We start from the raw sequence: 24545 nt of genomic DNA, 5'->3' as shown, positions 1-24545 counted from the left end.
AAGTATTCTTGAAAGGGACAGTACGCAGTAATTTAAGGTAAAATATTTTTGCAACATTGCACTACAGCGAGCATCAACATGTTAAAAAAAAAAAGTATGGAAAGTGCTTAAAAAATAAATTGATTGCTTAGAGCAGTGCACAAGCTAATTTGCAGCGTGATCTAATTATCCACTAGATTTTTCTTTGCATAAATGTTTTGTAGATGATTAGTTTATACAGCCCATCTGGGAGTGTTTTTGTAACAATGTATAGTTTTGCTTATTTTTTAATAGCATTGTGCTGATTTTCAAACTCCTAACCAAGCCCCACAGTGTCAGATGTAGACTGAAGTATACAGATTCCTGATGACTCCTATTTATGTTATATGTCTTTTCATATGCAGGGGAGGATCTACTCTCCTTGCTTTCCCAGCCCCTTTCACTGGGTGTCTCAGCCTCACCTCATCAACAGTGCTAAACTGGCAGCCTCTAAATACGTTTTTAAAAGGTTTTATTCTGGATGTTTATATCAGTATCTGTGCATATTCTTATTTATAGCAGTGTCTATTACATGCAGTTATATGAAAATTGATGTACACTGTCCCTTTAAGGGAAAATAAAACGATATTAACCCGACTTTCAAAGTAGTTTTGCAAATCATTAATAAAGTATCAGTTGCAAATACTTTTAGCAAATCTCTCTCTCGCTCTCTGCTAATTGAAACGTTTGCAGGCACATACTTCATTATTGTATCTTCTTATACACAGTCATCCTTATCTAAAGACCGCAGCTCTTTAACCTGTGGCGAACAGAAATCAACCAGATCGAATACGATCGGGTTGATTGACACCCCCTGCTAGCGGCCAATTGGGCGCGAATCTGCAGGGGGCGGTATTGCACCGTGTAATGATAAATGCCAACAGCGTAATGCTGTCGGCATTTATCGATGTGCAGCGGACATGATACGCTACATCGTATCATGTCCGCTCGCACTATAATAAATTGACCCACAATTCTCTAAAGCCTAATAGTCTGGTAAAATTCTGTATCTCATTAAATGACCACTAAACACAGTAGTAGAACCTAATCAATAAATGCACAATAAAGAGACATTACAAAATCAGTTTGAATTTTAAATGAGTAGTAAAAAATGTTCTGACAAATCATTCTTCCAAATGCATCATGTGACAGCCATCAGCCAATCACATACGTACTGTATATCCTGAGAATCTTGCACATGCTCAGTAGGTAGTACTGGTGCCTCAGAAACTGTGCATATAAAATGATTATGCACATTTAGATAATGGAAGTGAATTGGAAAGTTGCTTAAAACCGTGTGCTCTATCTGAATCATGAAAGTATAATTTTGACTTGAGTGTCCCTTGTATGTAAAGGAGAGAGAGTTACTTTATTATAATACAATGTTCAGTAAAATAAGATGATGATTTTTATCCATGTTTTTGAGAATTGGGCTCCTAGAAAAACAATGAAAAATTAACATTTCGGTACCTCTCTGTCCCATCCCCCACTGGATGGATAATTTCTACTAAACCTTCTTGTTTACATATCTATTCTATAACCAGTAATTGAGTAATTACATGTTCAGTATATTATGTGGGGATACAACAGGCAAAATCAGCTATTTCAAATGACAAAATAAAGGCAATTTGTATTTGCAAACAATTTAATACAATCCCAGCAGGTAAATCGGATCATTGGCAACACATTAAATGGACAGGAAACCACAAAATTTTCTTTTATGATTTTGATAGAACATACACTTTTAAACAACTTTCCAATTTACTTATATTATCAAATTTGCTTCATTCTCTTGTTATCCTTTGCTGAATCACAGGCACCAATCAGCAGCTAGCTCCCACTAATGTAGGTTATGTGTGCATTCTTTTTCAACATGGAAGAACAAAGCACATTTGAAAATAGAAGTGAAATTAAAAGTGTCTTAAAATGGCTCTATCATGCATGTTTAATTTTGACTTTTCTATCCCTTTAAAGGGGAGAATAAAAATCACAGTACACTGTCCCTTTAAGAGATAACAGTGACACAAACAGTTCCAGAACCTGACCCTGCTAGGGCACTACTGCATATATTGACAGTGTCTAAATGCCAGATCAGTTTTATATTTCTGCCATTTACAATAACAAAATGGCCCTTATTCATGCCGTGGTAAAGTCAATAAGCTAATGTGAAGTCAGTGAGCAGCCTCATAATCTGAATACTGTGTTACACATTTTTTTCTGAAATCATCAGGATGGAACCTGCATTATAAATCCATTTGCTCCAGACAGTTGCTTCTCACAAGCACTAATACCACCAGACTCCAAACCGTTCTCCTGGGAGGGTACTTACTGCACTATGAGATGTATAAGGGATCAGCCCTGCTGGGGATAACTAACGGACATCGAACCCAAATTGTTTTCCTTTATGATTTAGATAGAACATACAATTGTAAACAACTTTTTTACTTCTATTATGCAATTGGCTTCATTCTCTTGGTGTCCTTTGTTGAAGCAACAGCAATAACCCACTGGGAGCTAGCTGAGCACATTGGATGAGCCAATGACAAGAGACATACGTGCTGCCACCATTCAGCAGCTGAGCATACCTAGGTATGCATTTCAACAAATGATACCAAGAGAATGAAGCAAATTAGATAATAGAAGCAAATTGGGAAGTTCTTCAAAATTACATTCTCTATATGAATCATGACAGTTTCATTTTTCTTTACTGTCCTTTTAAGGGTTAAAGGGGACAGAAAAGCCAAAAGTAAATGTTTATGATTCAGACACAGCATACAGTTTTACACTGTTTTACAAGTTTTCTCTTTACTTTTATTATCCTTTGTTGAAGAGTAAACCATAGGCAGCATTCTATGGTGGCAACAATGTATGACATTGCTACAAACACACTGCTGCCATAGACTGACCTATACACCTATTAGATTTACTCTTCAACAAAGGATACCAAAATAACAAAGCCAATTTAATACAAGTAAACTCCACGTTTTGTTGGAATCATGAAAGTTTAATTTTGATATTAATGTCCCTTTAACAATGGTGCACTGGAGCTAAAGAGGCTTTGGGCACGTTATGTATATTTGCAATGATCGTGTATGAACAAACGTATCACACTGCTTGGGGCAGGTGCTCAACCCAGTTAAAGGGATATGAAACCCATACATTGTGCTTTCGTGGTTCAGATAGAACATGTGATTTTGAACAATTTTCTAATTTACTTTCATTATCAATTTTTCTTTGTTCTCTTGGTATCTTTTGTTGAAAAGCAGGGACATACAGTATGTTTAGGATGTTTTGCAAGAATGTTATCCATTTGCAAGAGCACTATTTCCTGCCAAATAGTGATCCAGATGCCTACCTAGGTATCTCTTCAGCACAGAATATCATGGGAACGAAGCAAATTAAACACATAGTTAAAGTCAGCTCCAGAGCATAAAAGGTGAGCCAATGACAATCGGTATATATATATGCAGCCACCAATCAGCAGCTAGAACCTTGGTTCTTTGCTGCTCCTGAGCTTTCCTAGATAAACCTTTCAACAAAGGGTAAGAAGAGAAGGAAGCACATTAAATAATAAAAGTAAATTGCAAAGTTGTTTAAAATGGTATGCTCTGTCTAAAGCATGAATGTCTAATTATCTTTTTAGTGTCCCTTTAAATAGCAGAGCAGTTGAGGTCCGCTCAGAACATTTCCTGATGTCGTCGTTACTTTCACACGCTTCCTGCAACTTTATTTATATCGAGTCAATTAACATTCTTCTCATTTTTCTTACTAGAAAAGAGTAATTAGCTCCGATCAGCTTCAGTCCCAATCTGGTTCATTTTCTGTACTTAAATAAACAACTCGAAGACACCAGTAACTTGTTTAATTTTGTGAAGAACATTCACGCTGAGCGGAATGCGCTAAACCTTGTGTACATTATTTTTTTAAATGTATTTTTGGCTCACATCCCATTGCTAATGGGGCAACCTCATCAACAAATAGATTCACAGCTTCTTTTTTTATTGCTGAGAAAACGTTTCACTATGTCTCAAAAACAAAAAAAGGAACAGAAAGCCTTTTATCGACAGGTACAAACAAACCCCCTCGCCTGGAATTCCAAAATCCTGAATTATTCAGAAATCCAGACAATATCAATAATATTTAATGAATAATTTTTCAATGAATCATTTTTAGATAACAGTCAGTAGGTTATATTACAATCCTGTTGCTATTTTAGCGGCTTTGTTCCTTTTTTTCTTTACAGCAGAGGGCGGAACAAAGTGGCATTTTACAGCAATGTAATAACCTTGTAATTAAAAAATGACATATTAACACATAAATATATATTTATATAAGCATATACATATATATATATTTACAGGGAACACGCAGTCCCCGTAGACCGCAAATGTAAAGGCACTTTTCAGTGGCGCTTTTTTTAAGCCTTAAAAATAAAAATGCTGATTTTTTTTATTTATTTTAAAAACCCACACTATGCTTAAAGTGACAGTCTAGTCAAAATTAAATTTTCATGATTCGGATAGGGAATACAATTTAAAACAACTTTCCAATTCACTTTTATCATCAAATTTGCTTTGTTCTTTTGGTGTTCTTTGTTAAAAGCTAAACCTAGGTAGGCTCATATGCTAATTTCTAAGCCCTTGATGGCCGCCCCTTATTTCAATGCATTTGGCAGTTTTTCATAGCTAGAGGGCCTTATTTCATGTGTTTCATGTGACCATGCCCGTAAAGTTACAAATGAGAGGGCACTGATTGGCTAAATGCAAGTCTGTCAAAAGAACTGAAATAAGGGGGCAGTCTGCAGAGGCTTAGATACAAGTTAATTACAGAGGTAAAAAGTATATTAATATAACTGTATTGGTTATGCAAAACTGGGGAATAGATAATTATTATCAGGTATTTGTAGAGCTAATAAAGGGATTATCTATCTTTAAAAAAAATAACAATTCTGGAGTAGACTGTCCCTTTAATTTAGGGGGCAATAGGGGCACATTTTGAAAATTAATCAGAGATCTGATCTCTGGTTAATTTTCGGAGCAATAATTTCTACTGCGAGCTCGCAGTAGCATTAACCAGTCACTTGTAATGGCTGGTTATTTATCATGCGCCTGTAAACAGGCAAATTTGCCCGTTTACGGGCACACGATAAACGAGCGCTCCACTTGTATTCTAGCCCTAAGCAAGTACCAGAATGTCTTAATAGATGTGGTTGCACAGATATATTGTTGCTGTGGGCTGTGCATTTCTGCTACTAATCACAGCCAGTCACACGCTGCCATGCTCAGCTGTTCCAAGCAAATCAATGTAACAGGGAAAAAAAAAGCTGTCTGTGTTTACCCACCCAGTGACTAAATGTTCCAGGGGAGGGCTCTTGGGGTTAGGTGTTTCCCTCCCTGCCTATATCAGGAGCCAATAAATAAGGACTAAAGCGTAAACGTTATGCAGCTGCAGGGGTCTGGTAATGTTGCGTGAGCTGCTTAGGATTATAAAGGGTTAATGGTCTGGTCACACTGATAAATAGGGCATGACGCAAAAGTACTGAGCCTAAATTGTGCCTTCCTCAAATAGGGCTAGATTAAGAGTGGCGCACTGTTGAGCGCAAGCAATAAGGGGTTTATCGCGGCTCTTTTTACTTCCGACACGTGTGTATTACAAGTTGAAAATAAACACATTGGCTGGAGCGCAGTTGAATTTAACACGCGTTGGAATAGCGCAACCTCGGACCTCTTTTTTGCTCGACTAAAAAGTGGCACAAAACACATTAAAAATACATTACAAAGTATAGTTACACATTAATAACAACACCATCTAATTATTAATTATTAATTATTAAAAAAAAGATATTGCATAAAAAGTTATAGGGCTCAAAGATATGAGATCTCAGGTGTTAGGAACAAAAGGAGGCAAAGGTTCTTAACATTGAGATAAATATATATATATATATATATATATATATATATATATATATATATATATATATATATATATATATATATATATATATATGTGTTTATTTGTGTGTACATATGTATTTATCTATTTACAGAAATATATACACATATATAGACATATATATATATATAAGTGCATTGGAGCCCTTTGTAGTCATGTAGCTGAAAACATGAAAAAGCATATTTATGCAATATAAATTTTTAATAAAGTGTTTAACTGTAAATTTTTCACATTCCAATGTTCTTCACATAAGGGAATATGTTATATGTATTTATAAATATATATATATATATATATATATATATACACTAGTCCTAAAGCCTGTTCACAAGGGCCAGTTTTTGCAGCCAGTGGTCCCACTCCTTGTGCTCTCTCCCTCCCCCTCTCTTTTGCTCTCTCTCTCTCCCCCCTCTCTTTTGCTCTGTCTCTCCCCCTCTCTTTTGAGCTTTCTCTCTCCCCCCTCTCTTTTGCGCTCTATCCCCCCTCTCTTTTGAGCTCTCTCTCTCCCCCCTCTCTTTTGAGCTCTCTCTCTCTCCCCTCTCTTTTGAGCTCTCTCTCTCCCCCTCTCTTTTGCGCTCTCTCTCTCCCCCCTCTCTTTTGCGCTCTCTCTCTCCCCCCTCTCTTTTGCGCTCTCCCCCTCTCTTTTGCACTCTCTCTCTCCCCCTCTCTTTGCGCTCTCTCTCTCCCCCTCTCTTTGCGCTCTCTCTCTCCCCATATCTTTTGTGCTCTCTCCCCCATCTCTTTGCACTCTCTCCTCTCTCTCTCTCCCCTCTCTTTTGCGCTCTCTCTCCCCCTCTCTTTTGCAATCTCTCTCTCAACCTCTCTTTTGTGCTCTCTCCCCCCTCTCTTTTGCGCTCTCTCTCCCCCCTCTCTTTTGCGCTCTCTCTCCCCCCTCTCTTTTGCGCTCTCTCTCCACCACTCTCTTTTGCGCTCTTTCCCCCTCTCTTTTGCACTCTCTCTCCCCCCTCTTTTGCGCTCTCTCCCCTCTCTTTTGCGCTCTTCCCCCCTTTCTTTTGCGCTCTCTCTCTCCCACCTCTTTTGCGCTCTCTCTTCCCCCCTCTCTTTTGCGCTCTCTCTCCCCCCTCTCTTTTGCTCTCCTTCTCTCTCTCTTCCCCCCTCTCTCTCTGCCCCCCCCCCCCTCTCTCTCTCTCTCTCTCTCTCCTCTCCCTTGCTCTCCCCCCTCTCTCTCTCTCTCTCTCTCTCTCCCCCCTCTCTCTCTTTCCCCCCCCTCTCTCCCCCCTCTCTTTCACTCCCTCTCTCTCCTCCTCTCTATCTCTCTCCCCTCTCTATCTGAGTCTCTCCCCTCTATCACGCGACCGTGCCCGGTCACGCACGGCCATGCCCACTTCTGCCGCAGATCAGCTAGGGACTCAAAGGCCATGTGTGTTTGTCCTCGTGCTGTCTCTACTGCGAATGATAGCTCCGGACAAAAACACTTGGCCTTTTATTATATATGATATATATATATATATATATATACACAGTATATATATGTTTCAAAGAGAGAAACTAATAGTTCCTAATACAATGTATAGTCCCAGGGTTGTAACAAAAGTTGCACACTCATCCTCAAACGAATGTTAGCTGCGCAGGTGGATTCTTTCACCACCCTGCCATTTTCGTAAACCACCGGGATGCAGCATAGGCAAACGAAGCCTTAAAAAAAAAACATGCAACCGCCCGCACGAAGCAACCAAAAAAATGTAACTGCCTACAAGAAATAAAAAAAAAAACTAACCGCCCTCACAAAGTATAACAAAAAAACTAACCTCCCGCACAAAGTATTAACAAACACCGAAACCGCCAACATCGCAAAATAATAAAGTAATTAACTCCTAATCTGCAAATAACATAAAATATTAACCCCTAAACTGCCAACCCCCCACATCTCAATAAACCTAATTAACATATTAACCACCAAACCAACAAACCCCCACATTGCAATAATCCTAATTAACCTAATAACTCCTAAACCGCCAAACCTCCACATTGCAATAAACCTGATTAACCCCTAAACTGCCAAACCCCCACATTGCAATAAACCTAATTAACCCATTAACTCCTAAACCGCCAATCCCCCACAACGCAAATAACTAATTTAATTACTAAGCCCCCTAACCTAACACCCCCTAAATTAAGCCCAATACTAAGTTACACTTAAATAAAACCTAATATTAAATTACAAAAAAATAATCTAAAATTACCAAAAATAAAAAACTCTAAAATTACAGAAAAAATAACAAAAATAAAAAAAAAAAAATTACAAAAGGGCCTTAAGTTAAACATCTCTTTTACGTTTAAAAAAAAGTCCCCCTTAACAGTAAAAAACCCCCACCCACCAAACCCCCCAAAATAAAAAAACCTAACACTAAAAAAGCCCCAACTACCCATTGCCCCTTAAGGGGCATTTGTATGGGCATTGCCCTTAAAGGGCATTCAGCTCTTTTACAGCCGATTAAATCCCTAATCTTAAAAAAAATAAAATAAAAAAAAAATCCTAAAACTAAGCCCCAAATAGGTACTCGCTGTTCCTGAAGTCCGGCGGAGGTCTTCTTCCAGACGGCTCGATTATCTTCTATCTTCATCCGGAGCGAAGGCGGTGCAGAGCAGGCATCCCCAGTGCACGGATCCTCAGCGGCGGTTCTCAACAGCGGCCCTGAGCGGCAGTCTTCAGCGACAGCGGTCCTCAGTGGCGTGGAGGCTCCTCTTCATGCCATCGTCCGTCGCACACTGAAGATTGAATGCAAGGTACACTCATATTTATTGGGGTACCTTGCATTCCTATTGGCTGAAATTTTGAAATCAGCCAATAGGATGAGAGTTACTGAAATCTTATTGGCTGATTTGAACAGCCAATAGGATTTCAGTAGCTCTAATCCTATTGGCTGATTTAAAAATTTCAGCCAATGGGAATGCAAGGTGCCCCAAATTGAATGCGGTACCTTGCATTCAATCTTCAGTGTATGATGGACATCGGATGAAGAGGAGCCTCCACGCCGCCGCCGCCGCCTCTGAGGACCCTCTCCAAGGACCGCCTCCATTGAGGATCCACGCATCGGGGAAGACTAGAATGCCCTTTAAGGGCAATGCCCACACAAATGCCCCTTTAGTGTTAGTTTTTTTTATTTTGGGGGATCTGGTGGGTGGGGGGTTTTACTGTTAGGGGGTAATTGTTAATTTGTTTAGGTAAAAGAGCTGTTTAACTTAGGGCAATTCCCTACAAAAGCCCCTTTAAAGGGACAGTCTAGTCCAAAATAAACTTTCATGATTCAGATAGAGAATGTTTTTTTAAACAATTTTCCAATTTACTTTTATCACCAATTTAGCTTTGTTCTTTTTGTATTCTTAGTTGAAAGCTAAACCTAGGAGGTTCATATGCTAATGTCTAAGCCCTTGAAGGCAGCCTCTTCTCTCAGGGCATTTTGACAGTTTTTCACCACTAGAGGGTTTTAGTTCATGTGTGTCATATAGATAACACTGTGCGTACGCACGTGGAGTTCCAGGGAGCCAGCTCTGATTGGCTAAAATGGATGTCTGTCAAAAAACTGAAATAAGGGGCAGTTTGCAGAGGCTTAGATACAAGGTAATCACAGAGGTAAAAATTGTATTTAACTGTGTTGGTTATTCAAAACTAGGGAATGGGTAATAAAGGGATTATCTATCTTTTAAACAATAACAATTCTGGTGTAGACTGTCCCTTTAAGGGCTATTGGTAGTTTAGTATTAAATTAGGGGGGGGGGTATTTTGGGGGGATTTTTTTATAGGGGTATTAGTTTAGGTTTAAATATTTTGGATAGCTTTGTTTATTTTTTTCTGTTATTTTACATTTTGTATTTTGTGTAATTTGTGCTTTTGGGGCAGGGTTATCGCCTAGTATTAATATAAATAAGAATGAACACTTTGAATCGATTTTAGAGAATCCCATGAAGGATCTCATAGCACTGACACATTTTTAGAGAATTGAATCATTAGTTTGTCACTTCACTCTTTATGTGAGTAGGGTCTGTCCTAGGTCTCGGTAGATTCTGCTCTTGGTGTTGGTATGGTCTGTTCTTGGTCTCGGTAGAGTCTGCTCTTGGTGTTGGTATGGTCTGTTCTTGGTCTCGGTAGAGTTTGCTCTTGGTGTTGGTATGGTCTGTTCTTGGTCTCGGTAGAGTCTGCTCTTGGTGTTGGTAGGGTCTGTTCTAGGTCTCAGTAGAGTCTGCTCTTGGTGTTGGTAGGGTCTGTTCTAGGTCTCAAAAGAGTCTGCTCTTGGTGTTGGTACTGTCTGTTCTTGGTCTTGGTAGAGTCTACTCTTGGTGTTGGTATGGTCTGTTCTTGGTCTCGGTAGAGTCTGCTCTTTGTGTTGGTAGGGTCTGTTCTAGGTCTCGGTAGAGTCTGCTCTTGGTGTTGGTAGGGTCTGTTCTAGGTCTCAAAAGAGTCTGCTCTTGGTGTTGGTACTGTCTGTTCTTGGTCTTGGTAGAGTCTACTCAGTGTTAGTACGGTCTGTTCTTGGTCTCGGTAGAGGCTACTCTTGGTGTCAATAGGGTCTGCTCTTGGTGTTGGTAGGGTCTGTTCTTGGTTTCAGTAGAGGCTGCTCTTGGTGTTGGTAGGGTCTGCTCTTGGTCTCAGTAGAGTCTGCTCTTGGTGTTGGTAGGGTCTGTTCTAGGTCTCAGTAGAGTCTACTCTTGGTGTTGGTAGGGTCTCTTCTTGGTCTAAGTAGAGTCTGCTATTGGTGTCAGTATGGTTTGCTCTTGGTCTCAGTAGGGTCTGCTCTTGGTCTTCATAGTTATTTATTTTTATATATATATATATATATATATATACTATATATATACTATATATATATATATATATATATATATATATATATATATATATATGTGTGTGTTGTTGTTGTTGTTGTTTTTCGGAAAACTTTTGTATAAGACCCAGCCCCTGTAGGTGCGCACATACCCCTTCATTGCAGATGACGACCATGTGTTGATTTTCAGGTGTACTATATCTTGATATTTCTATTAATGTGCAATAGGCAACCCTTTTTGTGAATTACAGGACTCCTTTTGCAGTTCATTTTGAAAAAACATGAAGCGTATGCATAAGAACTGAAAGGCGATATGCTTCACAAATATGTGGCGTTTCTGAATTTCATTGTTAGAAGCTTCTGTTTCTAAAGAACACTTGCTTTATCTTATCTCATCAAAGCAAAAAAACATAAAATAACATTTTATATATATATATATATATATATATATATATATATATATATATATATATATATATATATACAGTATATAAATAAAAATATATACATATATAATACATATATATAATATGACTCCCATTTTTTTCTTCATTATTATTTAGATCCATTGTGTAAATGTTGGCACTAAAGTTTACTGTACTCTACATTGACTACAATAGACGTTTCTGTTATGAATAATAAGCTTCCAGAACACTATACAATCCAGCCCAAATAAAGCTGGGGGTTAGAAGTTAGAATCGCCGGATGCCAGGCTTCCTGATTCTTATATTTGGATATTCACAGGATGCTTTTGGGGGCCTCTGCATCTGTGTCATCTTCCTATGAAAACACAGCGAAGAACATCTAACACTGCAGGTTCTGAGGGCAAAATAATGCTGAATAGAAAAGTAGATAGAGAGATCAGCCTCCCAGTACAACAGCAAATCTTGTTAGTGAAGGATGAAGCATCGATGTGGGTCATATATAGTGAAAACAAGCAGGTCTGATTCGAGAACAACCATGTTTAATCTTAGGGTGATCGCTAGTTATGATCTGCCGGGGCAATAATGTTTATTCTGGAAAAGATGGATCTGGGGAGATAAGATTTAAAGGGACAGTCTAGGCCAAAATAAACTTTTATGATTCAGATAGAGCATGTAATTTTAAACAATTTTCCAATTTACTTTTATCAATTTTGCTTTGATCTCTTGGTATTCTTAGTTGAAAGCTTAACCTAGGAGGTTCATATGCTAATTTCGTAGACCTTGAAGCCCACCTCTTTCAGATTGCATTTTAACAGTTTTTCACCACTAGAGGGTGTTAGTTCACGTATTTCATATAGATAACACTGTGCTCGTGCACGAGAAGTTATCTGGGAGCAGGCACTGATTGGCTAGACTGCAAGTCTGTCAAAAGAACTGAAAAAAGGGGCAGTTTGCAGAGGCTTAGATACAAGATAATCACAGAGGTTAAAAGTATATTATTATAACTGTGTTGGTTATGCAAAACTGGGGAATGGGTAATAAAGGGATTATCTATCTTTTAAAACAATAAAAATTCTGGTGTAGACTGTCCCTTTAATTTAGGAGAAATGGGAAGTCTTCTTTATGGAAAAAATGTTTAAAGAACAACTAAATACAGGAGAATTGCATAATTAATGCATAATAGAAAGACAATGCAATAACACTCAGTAAGAATTTCACAAAAGCAGTAGTTTGTTTCTGGCAAATTTATGTTTTCTCCCATTTGCCAGCCCTTTGTACCATGTGACAATTACAGACTAGTATACACCGTGAGCTTGTGCACATGCTCAGTGGCAGCTGGTGCCTCAAAAACTGTGTGTATAAAAAGAATGGGCAAAATTTGATAATGGAAGTAAATTTTAAAAACTCTTAAAATCTTTCTGAATCATGAAAGTTTAATTTTTGACTTGAGTGTCCCTTTAATTTTGGAGAGATGTGTGTAAGCATTAAGAAGCATGTGCAGGTCTGAGTTTAGTGGACATGTAGGTCTTTTCTGGAAAGGAAAGGCTGATAAGATCTGAGAAGGTCTAATTTGGGGCACAGCATTTTGGTTTGACCTAAGATAGGACAGGGGATTTAATCTGAAGGATACCAATGGGTCTGATTTTGGGAGTATATGGGTATGTGTAGTCTAGGTAGGATAGTTTGGGACTGATTTGAGAAGGAAAGGTGTGAATGTGTTTAGAGGGAAGAAATGTAGGTGTGATCTGAAGAGTTTCTTAGGTCTGATCTGTGAAGGACAAGTGGTTGTTTATTGAAGAAGAAAGACTGGCCTGACCTGGTGAGGACAGGTGTTATCATCAGGAGGACCGTGGGTCTTTTCCGAAGAGGAAATTAGGATCTTATCTGTTTGGGCAGGCCCGGAAAATTTTATCTATGGAAGAAAGACATAGGTTGTCACTAGCACAAAAGTTATGTTCGTTATTAATTGATAGACTGTTAATTGGTTACTTTATATGCTAAGCTGAAAAGCCCCGGGTGAGACTGATCTGAGGACCATGTAGGTTTCATATGAATACAAATTATTGTGAATTTGTATTCTCTTTTTCGATTGCATAGTTCATATATATAAACCCTTTTTATTTGATGTCATTAATAAAGTATCTCTGGAAATTCTTTTGTCAGTATGTCAAATACTTATGCTATTATTTCACTGAAACCCATCCCAGGCCATCAGCCTGAACGTTTACGTACGGTGGGGACACACTAGGTCAGACATAGCATTCCTCTCTGATGATAGCCAGACACCTCTGTCATTGTCCACTTCCTGACCATCCAGCTCTACTGTCCAGCAAAACAACAAACAGCACAGACACTTCATAAACCTGTCATACGCAAGCTTTGGATTCATTGCCAGGTCTGAAATAGGAAGTTTTATTTTGATTTATCTTAGACGACGCAATGTTTGGACAGCAGTACATTTTACAAATGTTTAGGAAACACAAAAACCACGTGCACTTCTCTAAAGTGGCCACTTAAATAGGGAGTCTCCACAGCTGTAAACTTAATATATTTATTTTTTCACAGAGTAGTACGGCCTATGTTTATTTAGGGGCGCTGTCATACTACAACATACTCTGGTTTTGGTAGCTCACAAAAAAAAAAAGAGAAAATCAGTTAATAGAAAAAACAAAAAAACAGCACATTAGACAATATTTTGATTGTGGGCGGCGGTCTGTGCAAACATTTATTTAAAAAAAAAAGTGTGAATGATGCATGGAATAGCCTTCCAGCTAACGGGGTAGCAACAAAAATAAGTAAAGGAATTATTTATTACCTAGAATGTGCATAAACATGACATTGACTATTATAGCAAACTCATTTTACTTTATAATAACGACAAATGTTTGTTTGTTTTTTGAGCAATAAAGTTTTGTTTTTTAAAAATAAATATCACTGTGGGGTGCAAATATGTTTAATATTAAAGGGACACTATACCCAAACATTTTCTTTCAGGATTAGGGTGAAGAATATAATTTAAAACAACATTCCAATTTGCTTCTATTACCTAATTTGCTTCATTCTTTAGATATACTTTAATGAAGAAATAGCAATGCACACGGTGAACCAATCACAGGAGGCATCTCTGTGCAGCTACCAATCAGCAGCTACTTAGCATATCTAGATATGCTTTTCAGCAAAGAATATCAAGAGAATGAAGCAAAATAGATAAAGGAAGTAAATTAGAAAGTTGTTTATAATTGTATGCTCTTTCTAAATCATGAAATAAAAAATGTGGGTTTCATGTCCCTTTAAATATTAGCAGTTTTGTTCCACCGCTCCCATTTTTTTGTACCACAAGACACTTTGGGAATTGTAGTTTATTCCCAGTGTATGTGAAATCTTTTCAGTTCTGGATACAGTCTGTGCCTGAATGGTGAACCCAGTCTGCAAGGGTTAAGCACAAAGTGTTCCACAGCAAGTAAGGCAAACATTTTATTCTCTAACAAATTAGAAATCTTCCACTATAATGTTCCTTTAATTGCATAAAAAAAAATGATTTTGTAAATTTAACAGAACATACAATTAAAAAAAAAAAATGTTTCCAATTTATTTCTATTATCAAACTAGCTTTGTTCCCACGGTATATTCTATGCTTTTCAACAAAAAATACAGAGAGAAGAAATACAATGTGATAATAGTAAGTTGGTTAAAGTTGCCTGCTCTGTCTGAATCATGAAAGAAAACATTTGGGTTTCATGTCCCTTTAAATACAAACAAATACTAATCACAGTTATAACTGGCAAGCGGCAAATTGAGACAGCACTTTGCACTACATTTGCAATGAATTCTGTAGTGGGAAATGGAATTGTTAAAGGGACATAATACTCATGCTAAATCACTTGAAACTGATGCAGTATAACTGTAAAAAGCTGACAGGAAAATATCACCTGAGCATCTCTATGTAAAAAAGGAAGATATTTTACCTCACAATCTCCTCAGCTCAGCAGAGTAAGTTCTGTGTAAAAAGTTATACTCAGCTGCTCCCAGCTGCAGTTAAAAAAAAAAAAAATGAAGAAATGAACAGCAGCCAATCAGCATAAGCAGTGCTGAGGTCATGAACTCTTACTGTGATCTCATGAGATTTGACTTAACTCTCATGAGATTTCATAGTAAACTTCCTTTACCTGATTGGTGAAATAATATGAGAGTGCATGAGGCTCATCCTTTCAGCTGTCCCAGGACAGACACACTAAAATGCTGCTTAGAAATCCTTTACAATGGGAGGTGGCTACTGAGGAACTTTTGAGGTAAAATATCTTTCATTTTTACATAGAGATGTTCAGGTGATATTTTCTAGTCAGCTTTTTACAGCTATGCTGCATCACTTTCAAGTGTTTAAACATTTGGGTATTATGGCCCTTTAAAAAAAAAAAGACAAAGAAGACATAATTAAACTGTCATGATTCAGCTAGAATTTTAGAATTCAGTGTTGTCAAAAACTACCTTTCTTCCCATGACAGCATACTGAGGTAGGCTCAGGAGCATGCACTTCTTGGACAATTTATGACAACAGCATTTTGCAACAATGTTTGTAACAATGTTATACAGATAATGCTGAAAACACATGCATGATCCTGAGCCTACCTCAGAATGCTTTCCTATAATAGAAGGAAGATGGAAAGTATATATATTTCTTTTTTAAATTGCACACACTCTAATTGAATCATGAGAACTTAAAGCGGTGTCCGTTAAAAGTTTTACCTTTGCGTTAGAGTGAATGGAGTAGGGTAAGAGAGTGCTGTGTGAGAGGGGGTACACTGAACTAGGGGTGTTAGAGAATACTGTGTGCTTGGAGCAGGGGGTACACCATTAAAATGGGGGATAAGTGAGTGCTGTGTGTATGAAGAGGAGTTACACTGTGAATTGGGGGTAAGGGAGTGCTGTGTTATTGGTGAGGGGGTACACTGAACTAGGGGTGTTAGAGAGTACTGTGTGCTTGGAGCAGGGGGTACACCATTAAAATGGGGGGTAAGTGAGTGCTCTGTGTTTGAAGAGGGATTACACTGTGATTTGGGGGCAAGGAAGTGCTGTGTGATTGGGGGTACACTGTGAATTGGGGGTAAGGGAGTGCTGTGTTATTGGTGAGGCGGTACACTGAACTAGGAGTGTTAGAGAGTACTGTGTGCTTGCAGTATGGGGTACACTATTAAAATGGGGGTAACGGAGTGCTGCGAGCTTGGAGTGGGGGTACACCATTAAAATGAGAGGTAAGGGAGTGCTGTGGGCTTGGTGTGGGGTATACTGAACTTGGGGGGAAAGGGAATGCTGTGTGCTTAGAGAGGGGGGACACTGTGAACTTGGTGGGAAAGAAGCTGCTGTGTGCTTAGAGAGGGGGTACACTCTGAATTGGGGGTAAGGGAGTGCTGTGTGATTGGCAACTGTGATTGGTACACTGTGAACTGGGGGGTAAGGGAGCACTTTGTGCTTAGAGAGGGCACAGATCTACTCTTTGTCTGTACAGAGTCCAAAAGCTAATATTTGTTGGTGTCGCAGACATGTCAGTGCCTGCTGCTGTGCTTAGTTTACTGAGAGTAATGATCTTTGTAAAGACTTTCTTTAGAGGCACAGAGATCATGGCATGAGGAAATCTGCCTGCCCACTAAATATACACCCCCCCCCCCCCCCATCTAATCTATATGTAAAGAACTTACAGGAACATCATGAAGGAATGTGCAGCAGAAAACAATAATCAGCTGAGCAGATGTAGAACAAAGAGTGATGGTGGTAGGGGAAGCAGATCTGTCATAGAGGTGGAACGTTCTGTTAAAGGGACATTCAAGTCCAAAGTAAACTTTAATAATTTAAATAGAGTATGCAATATATATGTTTGTACTGTTCGTTCTGCTATCATTTTTAATAAAGCTAGATTTAAAAAAAAATAATCAAATTCATGTCTATTGTTGCTTTTGATAATCCTTGGTTGAATCGTAGCTCTTGCTCATGAGAGCATACTGAGGTATGCTCATCCGCGTGTACATATTGAGCACTATATCTGTAAGATTTTTTACAAACATAATAGCAAACATTGGTACAACAAGAAAACAAAGTAGATTTGATAACAAAAGTAATTTAGAAATCTTTTTTATTTTTTAATCGCATTCTTGATTCAGTTCATGAAAGTTGTATTTAAAGTGCGGCTGATCAGGTCAAGCGTTAAAAGGTGCTGTAAGAGTTAACGGTGCTCCCATTTTCCTGCAAGCTCATGCTAGCCCAGAGTCTATTACAAGCAGATGTTTACGTCCACAAATCCCCAGTGACCAGTATTTATCCACATTTTGGCTGTAGGAAAATAATCATTTGTCAAGAGCATAAGCACAAATCCCAGCTCTATTTAAATTAGATTTATCCTTTCACGTTTGTTAGTGAGTCAGCTTCCTTATACTGAATCAGAATAACCAATGTATTACAACAAATCACCCTCCTCCATTCTCAGGCAGATCAGACCTTCCTATCCCCCTAAGGGCAGACCCACCTGTCTGCCCCACATAGGGTTGCCACCTTCAATACTGAAAAATAAGGGACGCCTGCCGCAGCGGGGGCCTCACCCCTCGGGGCCACGATGACCACAGGCCCGATGACGTGCCAAGCTTACCCAATGAGAACCCCTTAAAGTATACATTGAGAACTTGCTTTTTCCCATAGGATGCATGCAGCAAGAAGAATGTGCAGTTGTCACATTGTTAATGCCATGCAATATAATTAACCTTCTCACTGCCAGGGATTTTATTTATATCAGTTATCACGTTAAAGCAATATTTATTATTGGGTTAGTGTGTTACACACACACACAAAAAAAATCTAATTTATAGATTCACTAAAATACAAACATGCTCAACATTAGCCATGAATTTGCCTTGTCTCTGCAATACTCCCACACTGCATTTACCAAATTGTGTCCTAGACACTTGTGCACCCTGTAGCAAAACTCAGTAACTAATCCTTTTTTTCATATCGCCAATGGATGCCTTGTGACAAATGGTTTATGGTAACAAGATAAAATATGGGCAAATGTATGTAGGTGGCCCAAATAACTATGCCAAAAAGGATCCAACCAAGGACTTGCACTGCAGTGTGATCAGGGACAGAGTGGTATAATAAAAATATAAAAAAACACAGTATGGGGATTTCCTTTTATATATTACTGTAAGCAGAGACTGGGTGTGTAGTGTAATGTTACCCCTCATACCAGCATATCCGTTCATTCTCCAGTACCCGAACCCATTGATGTTTTACCCCTCCATGAGGCACTCCCTACCCACCCCCATCTGAACAATTTACATTTTAACCACTTTCTATAAATGCCCCAAATACTGAAATTTAACCCCTCTCCCCATGCTGAAATCCAATATACAATCAATAACCCTTTATTTCCCCTCAAGCTCTCCTGATCTCAGCCCTTTTACAGTTGCCCCACCACCTCCCTTGTATGCTCAGAAGGGTAACTAGTACCCCATCAGGATCCCTTAAATCAGATCCCAAATAGTCCCCACTAACGTCCCCTTCTTCATATTCAAACATTTATTTTGTCTGATGTTATAACATCATCACAGGGAAGTTGCACCCTTTACAATAAATTGCACATATACTTTGCAGCTCACCCTCCGCCTGCAGAGCTCCAGCACCACAAATACAAAGTAATTGTCCTCAAGGCTTGAAGAACCCATGAAAGCCCACAATGTGCTTATGTGACAGGCTGTGGTGAATGGCGATCTTCATGGTTTGGTCATCTTGTCCTTCTGATACGGCTTGAGCAGTAAGCTCTTGGGCACGATCTTGCCGGCCAGGACCTCCTGTACCCGGGTCTCTAAATCACTGATCTCATAACATTTAGCAAAACCTCCTTTGCCTAGAAAACGGCCTCTGAGAAACCTGCGGTGGGTGCGGGGAGGATCAACCAAGATTTCAGGTTTCTCTCCAGCCAGGGGATGCACGTTGCTTTACTGGAGTGCGGGATGTGTGAGCAGTGAGTACCTGTCACTCCCTCCTCATGACTGACTTCCTGCTGCAGCTACTTGACACAGCAACATAGCTGTAAGGTTGAGACAACCTCTGTGAGCAGCTCTCCCCGGAGTAACGTGCCGCCTCACACACAAGCACAAGTCCGACTGCGGCCACAAATAACCCGGATCCCAAGTGCACTTCCATGCCTAATACTCATCACTACTAAAATACGGGACAAACCCCGTCCCGTATTGATTCAAAACGGGACGCTCTATATTTTTCTCAAATACGGGACAATTCCGTATTTTAAGGGACGGGTGGCAACCCTAGCCCCACATGAGACCCAAATTTCCTCTTTCAACATTAAAAACTCCTCTGCTGTACAGATAAAAAAATACATTCCCATAACCAAATCTCTTTGTCTTCCCACATATGTGACTCAGTTATTGTACACATATCAGACCCGATTACCCAACCACAGGGTTAGACCACCCAGTCCCTCCCCAAATTAGGCTCCACCCACGCAGAGCTGGCTAAAGATATTGTGCTGCCTGCATTCAAAGAATTAAATGACACCCCCAGGGCCCCAACTTTTCATCTACTACAGTCTAAACCCTACCATGACCATCAGTTTCCTAAATTATAGATCAGCAGATTCAAATTTCACACAAAAGCATGCTGATATCTTGCTGATGGACCCCAAACTCAAATACATTTCTCATAAAAATTAGCCAGAATATGTTTTCCCAACGTGCCACTGGTACAATTATAGATGCTACTCCTACATAAAATTCTCTTTATCCTGATATTTGTTCCCAGATATTAAACACCTGACATCACTTTTCTGAACTTTAAAGAGCTATTCGGTAATAATTTAATCAAATGGACCCGTGAATGTGATTGTGTAGCGTGTGACTGTGTTTTGTGTTTTTTTTTTTTTTTTACTGTAAAGCTAACATACAGTAAATGCCTGAATTTATGTAGTGTTAAAGGGACATTAACCTCTTAAGGACATATGACGGAATTTTTCCGTCATAAAACCATTGAGCAAACTGAAAGCTGTGTCCTTAAAGGGTTAAACCCCAAAAAATTATTTCATGATTCAGACAGAGAATACAATTTTAAACAACATTACAATTTACATCTATTATCTAATTTGATTCATTCTTTAGATATGCTTTGTTGAAGAAATAGCAATGCACATGAGTCAGCCAATCACATGAGGCATCTATGTGCAGCCACCAATCAGTAGCTACTGAGCCTATCTAGATATGCTTTTCAGGAAATAATATCAAGAGATTGAAGCAAATTAGATAATAGAAGTAAATTAGAAAGTTGTTTCAAATTGTATTCTCTGTCTGAATCATGAAAGAAAAAAAATTGGGTTTCATGTCCCTTTAAGTTTGTCAAACAAAAAGGTATATTTCAGTAGTAAATTAATGGAAATGTTAAACTTTTATAGCCAGATTAAAGTCAAATTTCATGAATGTGCAAATTAAAACAATTTACTAATTTACTTCATTTATCTAAATTGTTTCATTCTCTTGGTATCTTTTGTTGAATAGCATACCCAGGGAGAAACAATGCACTATTTGAAGCTAGCTGCTGCTGATTGGTGGCTGCACATATATGCCTTTTGTCATTGGGTCACCTGATGAATTTGCGGAACTATAGAAATAAATGATAATAATAATGAATTCAGCTAGCTCCCAGTAGTGTATTGCTGCTCCTCCAACAAAGGATACCAAAGAATGAAGATGATTTGATAATAGAAGTAAATTTGGAAAGATTTTTAAAATTTTACGTTTTATCTGAATCACAAAAAGAAATTGGATTTCATGCTCCTTGAAAAAAAAAATATTTTGTTGCGCACCAGGTGCAGTGCTGAGCCACACCTGAGCAAGACGGCAAATTACAACTATGAAGACATCCTGCTTAGGAGCAGCAAAGCATTGTGGCCTTGGAGCAGGACTTTATGGGGCATATTTATCAAGCTCCGTACGGGAACAGAAGTTATGAAGCAGCGGTCTAAAGGCCGCTGCTCCATAACCTGTCCGCCTGCTCTGAGCACGGCGGACAGAAATGAACCCGATCGAATACGATCGGGTTGATTGACACTCGAATCTGCAGGGGGCAGTATTGCACCAGCAGTTCACAAGAACTACTGGTGCAATGATAAATGCCGAGAGCGTATGCTGTCTGCATTTATCGATGTGCAGCCAACATGATACGCTACATCGTATCATGTCTGCTCGCACTATAATAAATTGACCCCAATGTGTTTAACCTTTTTTTGCTTGTTAAGCACATAGTTACCAAACAATATATGTTAAAGAGACATCAAACACTAAATAAATCATTGTTTGAATGATGTATTGAGAGCAAAGCCTTGCCTAAGAATAATATGTACATGTATTTTTAAAAATTATATTAGTTGTTTAATTATTGTAAAAAAATAAGGGTTAAGTTAATTTGTCCATAAATCAGTGTACGCCACCATATTGTAACTTAGGTTACACTAAGGCCAATTAGGACTGGTTATAAATAGATTACTATAGTGTGCAGCCAATGACTGTGCGGAATACAGCTGTGTCTGCACTTCCATGTTTAACATGATTTGGAAAGCCCACAATATTCAGAATTAAATTACAGAAAAGGAGAACAAAATAAATAATGGAAGTATATTGCAAAGTTGTTTTACTACATGTAATCAAACAATTTATATTAATATCTTGAGGTGTTAAATGTCCCTTTAAATAATAACAATGCTGTAATGAATTAAAGCATTTTCATAGCTTTAAATAACTGAGTAGCATAGACTAAGGCAATAAGGAAAAAGGGGACAAATTGTGTCAATCCACTCACTTAAATTTTTTTTTTCAGATGCTTGGAGACGTAGACCAGGTGAGGATGACTTCAGAGGGATCTGACTGCCGCTGTAAATGCTTTATGAGACCATTAAGCAAAGAGGCGTGTGCCCGCATCAAAGATGGAAACATGCGGGTGGAGGATTACTACACTGTGGAGACAGTTAGCTCTGGATCAGACTGCAAGTGTTCATGCACGGCACCTCCAACCTCCCTCAACCCCTGCGAGAATGAGTGGAAGATGGAGAAACTTAAGAAGCAGGCACCAGAATTACTCAAGGTAATGAGCATTGGTAATACATCTCTAATAGACACGCTGAGACAAAATACTTGTTAGGGAGATTCAATTAAAAACTCTGGGGTTCCTCTGTCCCTGATTTATAGCACTGGTGAGTAAGACACATTCCCCTGAGGAGCCACAATTGATTTGTTTTTAACCCAGGAGGAGCGGTGAAGACATTTAAAAAAAAATCTAAGTAAGACATAAAATAGATTTATGCAGTACTTCCCTGGCTCAAGCACATGCTGTAATCAGTGTGAGAAATTAATTAAATGTGCCACTTAAAGAAAGATTGGTATGTAATATGCTTATCCATAGCAAAGTGAAAGAGCACAGGTCAAAAATAAAAACTTCTTTTATTCCCATTGCATTTAAAAATGTACATCAGAGCAAAGAAAACATAGCAACTGACGCGTTTCAGCTCTCCGGCCATAATCTTAGTTGCTTAATAAAACACTCAAAGCTATCCTGTTTTAAAATACAAACAAAGTTCTCATTGGGTAATCTTGAAATGACATCACAGTTTTTAACTTACACAAGTTAACCATTTATGTGCCAAAGGACATATTGTTAAAGGAAACAAGCTGTTGCATAATTTATTCACAGACCCATATAAGAATATTTCATATAAAATGCTTTATAATACATAGTAAAACAACTTTGCAATATACTTTCATGATTTTTTTTTTGCCTTTTTTTAATGAAATTTAACTCTGAAAAGTGTGGATTTTCCAGTGCTGAAAACTGAAAGAGCACATGACATTCTGTCACAAATATCTCCCTAATTTACAGTGTATTATCTTATCTTTTCTGATAAAGCCAAACACTGGAGATTTTGTTAAGATAATGACAGTGGCAAACTCTGTCTCTCCAGATTCATGTCTGTAATGGCTCCTCCAGATAAGGAAAATGGGGGGATGGAATCTGACCATTGAAAAACAATTGCAGATGACAAGGTGTTATTCTGTTCTTATATAGTTCAGACTCTGCTTGTATGTTAATATATTGGAAGACTGCATAATTTTTATTGTAATTACAAGGCATTTACTGTTCCTTTAACCAAATATTTTAACAAAATAATTTTGTATAAATGTGCTAGTGGGTGCAACACCTGAAAACAAAATTAAATCAAGAGTGCCTTAAAATCAAAAAGGTCCAGAAGTCTGGATTTGTAAATCAAACAAAATAAATAGCACAAAAGAAAACGTAGGATAGAATATAACAGACCTCCCAATTGTCACAATTTGTGTGGGACAGTCCCAGATCCTGAGCTCATATGACCAGAATTGCAGGATTTCCTTTGGCTCTAACCACGGAGCAGCAGAACGCTCCCACCAACTAAATATGCCCTACAATCCCGGCACTACCCAGCGCACGACCCCGTCCAACACGACCCCAACCACAAAATGACAACGGACCCCCCTCAACCTCCCAGATAGCCAACCACAAATGTTAGGGGGTATGATGTTATAGCTCATGTATCAAACATACAGTACTATATTAGGTCATCAGTATTCAAACACAACACCTTCTCAGAGAGTCAACAGTGGCTTATACGACACACATTAAGTCTTCAAAGATGCAATATACACTACTGCCAGATCTCTGATAATGTTGAATACAGGTGCATGGGTCCTCACAGCATATGTGCATATGCCACGGGGGGGGGGACAGTAATAACTTTTGCTAGAAGAATTTTTGCTTAAGGAAGTATAATGAGAAAATGCTTATTTCGAATTGGAATGCACCCATGCTCATTTAAATTTTGACCTTTCTATCCCTTTAAAACGTCACAAAGAGCTTACACTCTAGTGATATAACGTGAGAAGTTGCCCCAAGGAACTTACCATCTAGTACTATAATCGCAGACCCATCTCCAAGGAGTCAAGTAGTGTATTGGGAAACTCTGTTCAATGAGTTTACAAACTACCGGTATACTGAAAGGTTCTTCCCCAGCAAGTTTAAAAATGTGGTGGGATTTCCTGTCTTAAAGGGACAGTACATCTATGGTTTTTTACAATGCTTTTAAAGCATAAATTTAACCCTTTTCAAACACTATCTAAACTCCATTTTTGTACTCCCTCACTGCTGGCTTGCACTCAGAGCCGAATTGGCCAACACAATACTAGTGATGTACATTTGGTGTTTGCATGATTAAACGAACGCAGAAGATGGCGGCCACAAGTGGCATTCGTCTATTTTTGGAACAGGGTTTTTTCTTGTGAAAGTTCAACGC

The 24545-nt window shown here is 38.6% G+C and overlaps 1 protein-coding gene across 1 annotated transcript in view; it reads left to right on the top strand.

Annotated features, from left to right (window-relative positions):
• OLFML2A (olfactomedin like 2A) overlaps nt 1-24545 on the top strand; it is a 91813-nt gene that overhangs the window by 4837 nt on the left and 62431 nt on the right. Inside the window, exon 2 of the mRNA XM_053695828.1 lies at nt 22046-22309. Within this exon, the coding sequence (XP_053551803.1) occupies nt 22046-22309 (264 nt within the window). The remainder of the gene's footprint in view (nt 1-22045; nt 22310-24545) is intronic.

The sequence above is a fragment of the Bombina bombina genome, chromosome 12, assembly GCF_027579735.1.
Source record: "Bombina bombina isolate aBomBom1 chromosome 12, aBomBom1.pri, whole genome shotgun sequence".
In the NCBI taxonomy this organism is placed as follows: domain Eukaryota; kingdom Metazoa; phylum Chordata; class Amphibia; order Anura; family Bombinatoridae; genus Bombina; species Bombina bombina.
This window is presented reverse-complemented; position numbering and strand designations above follow the sequence as displayed.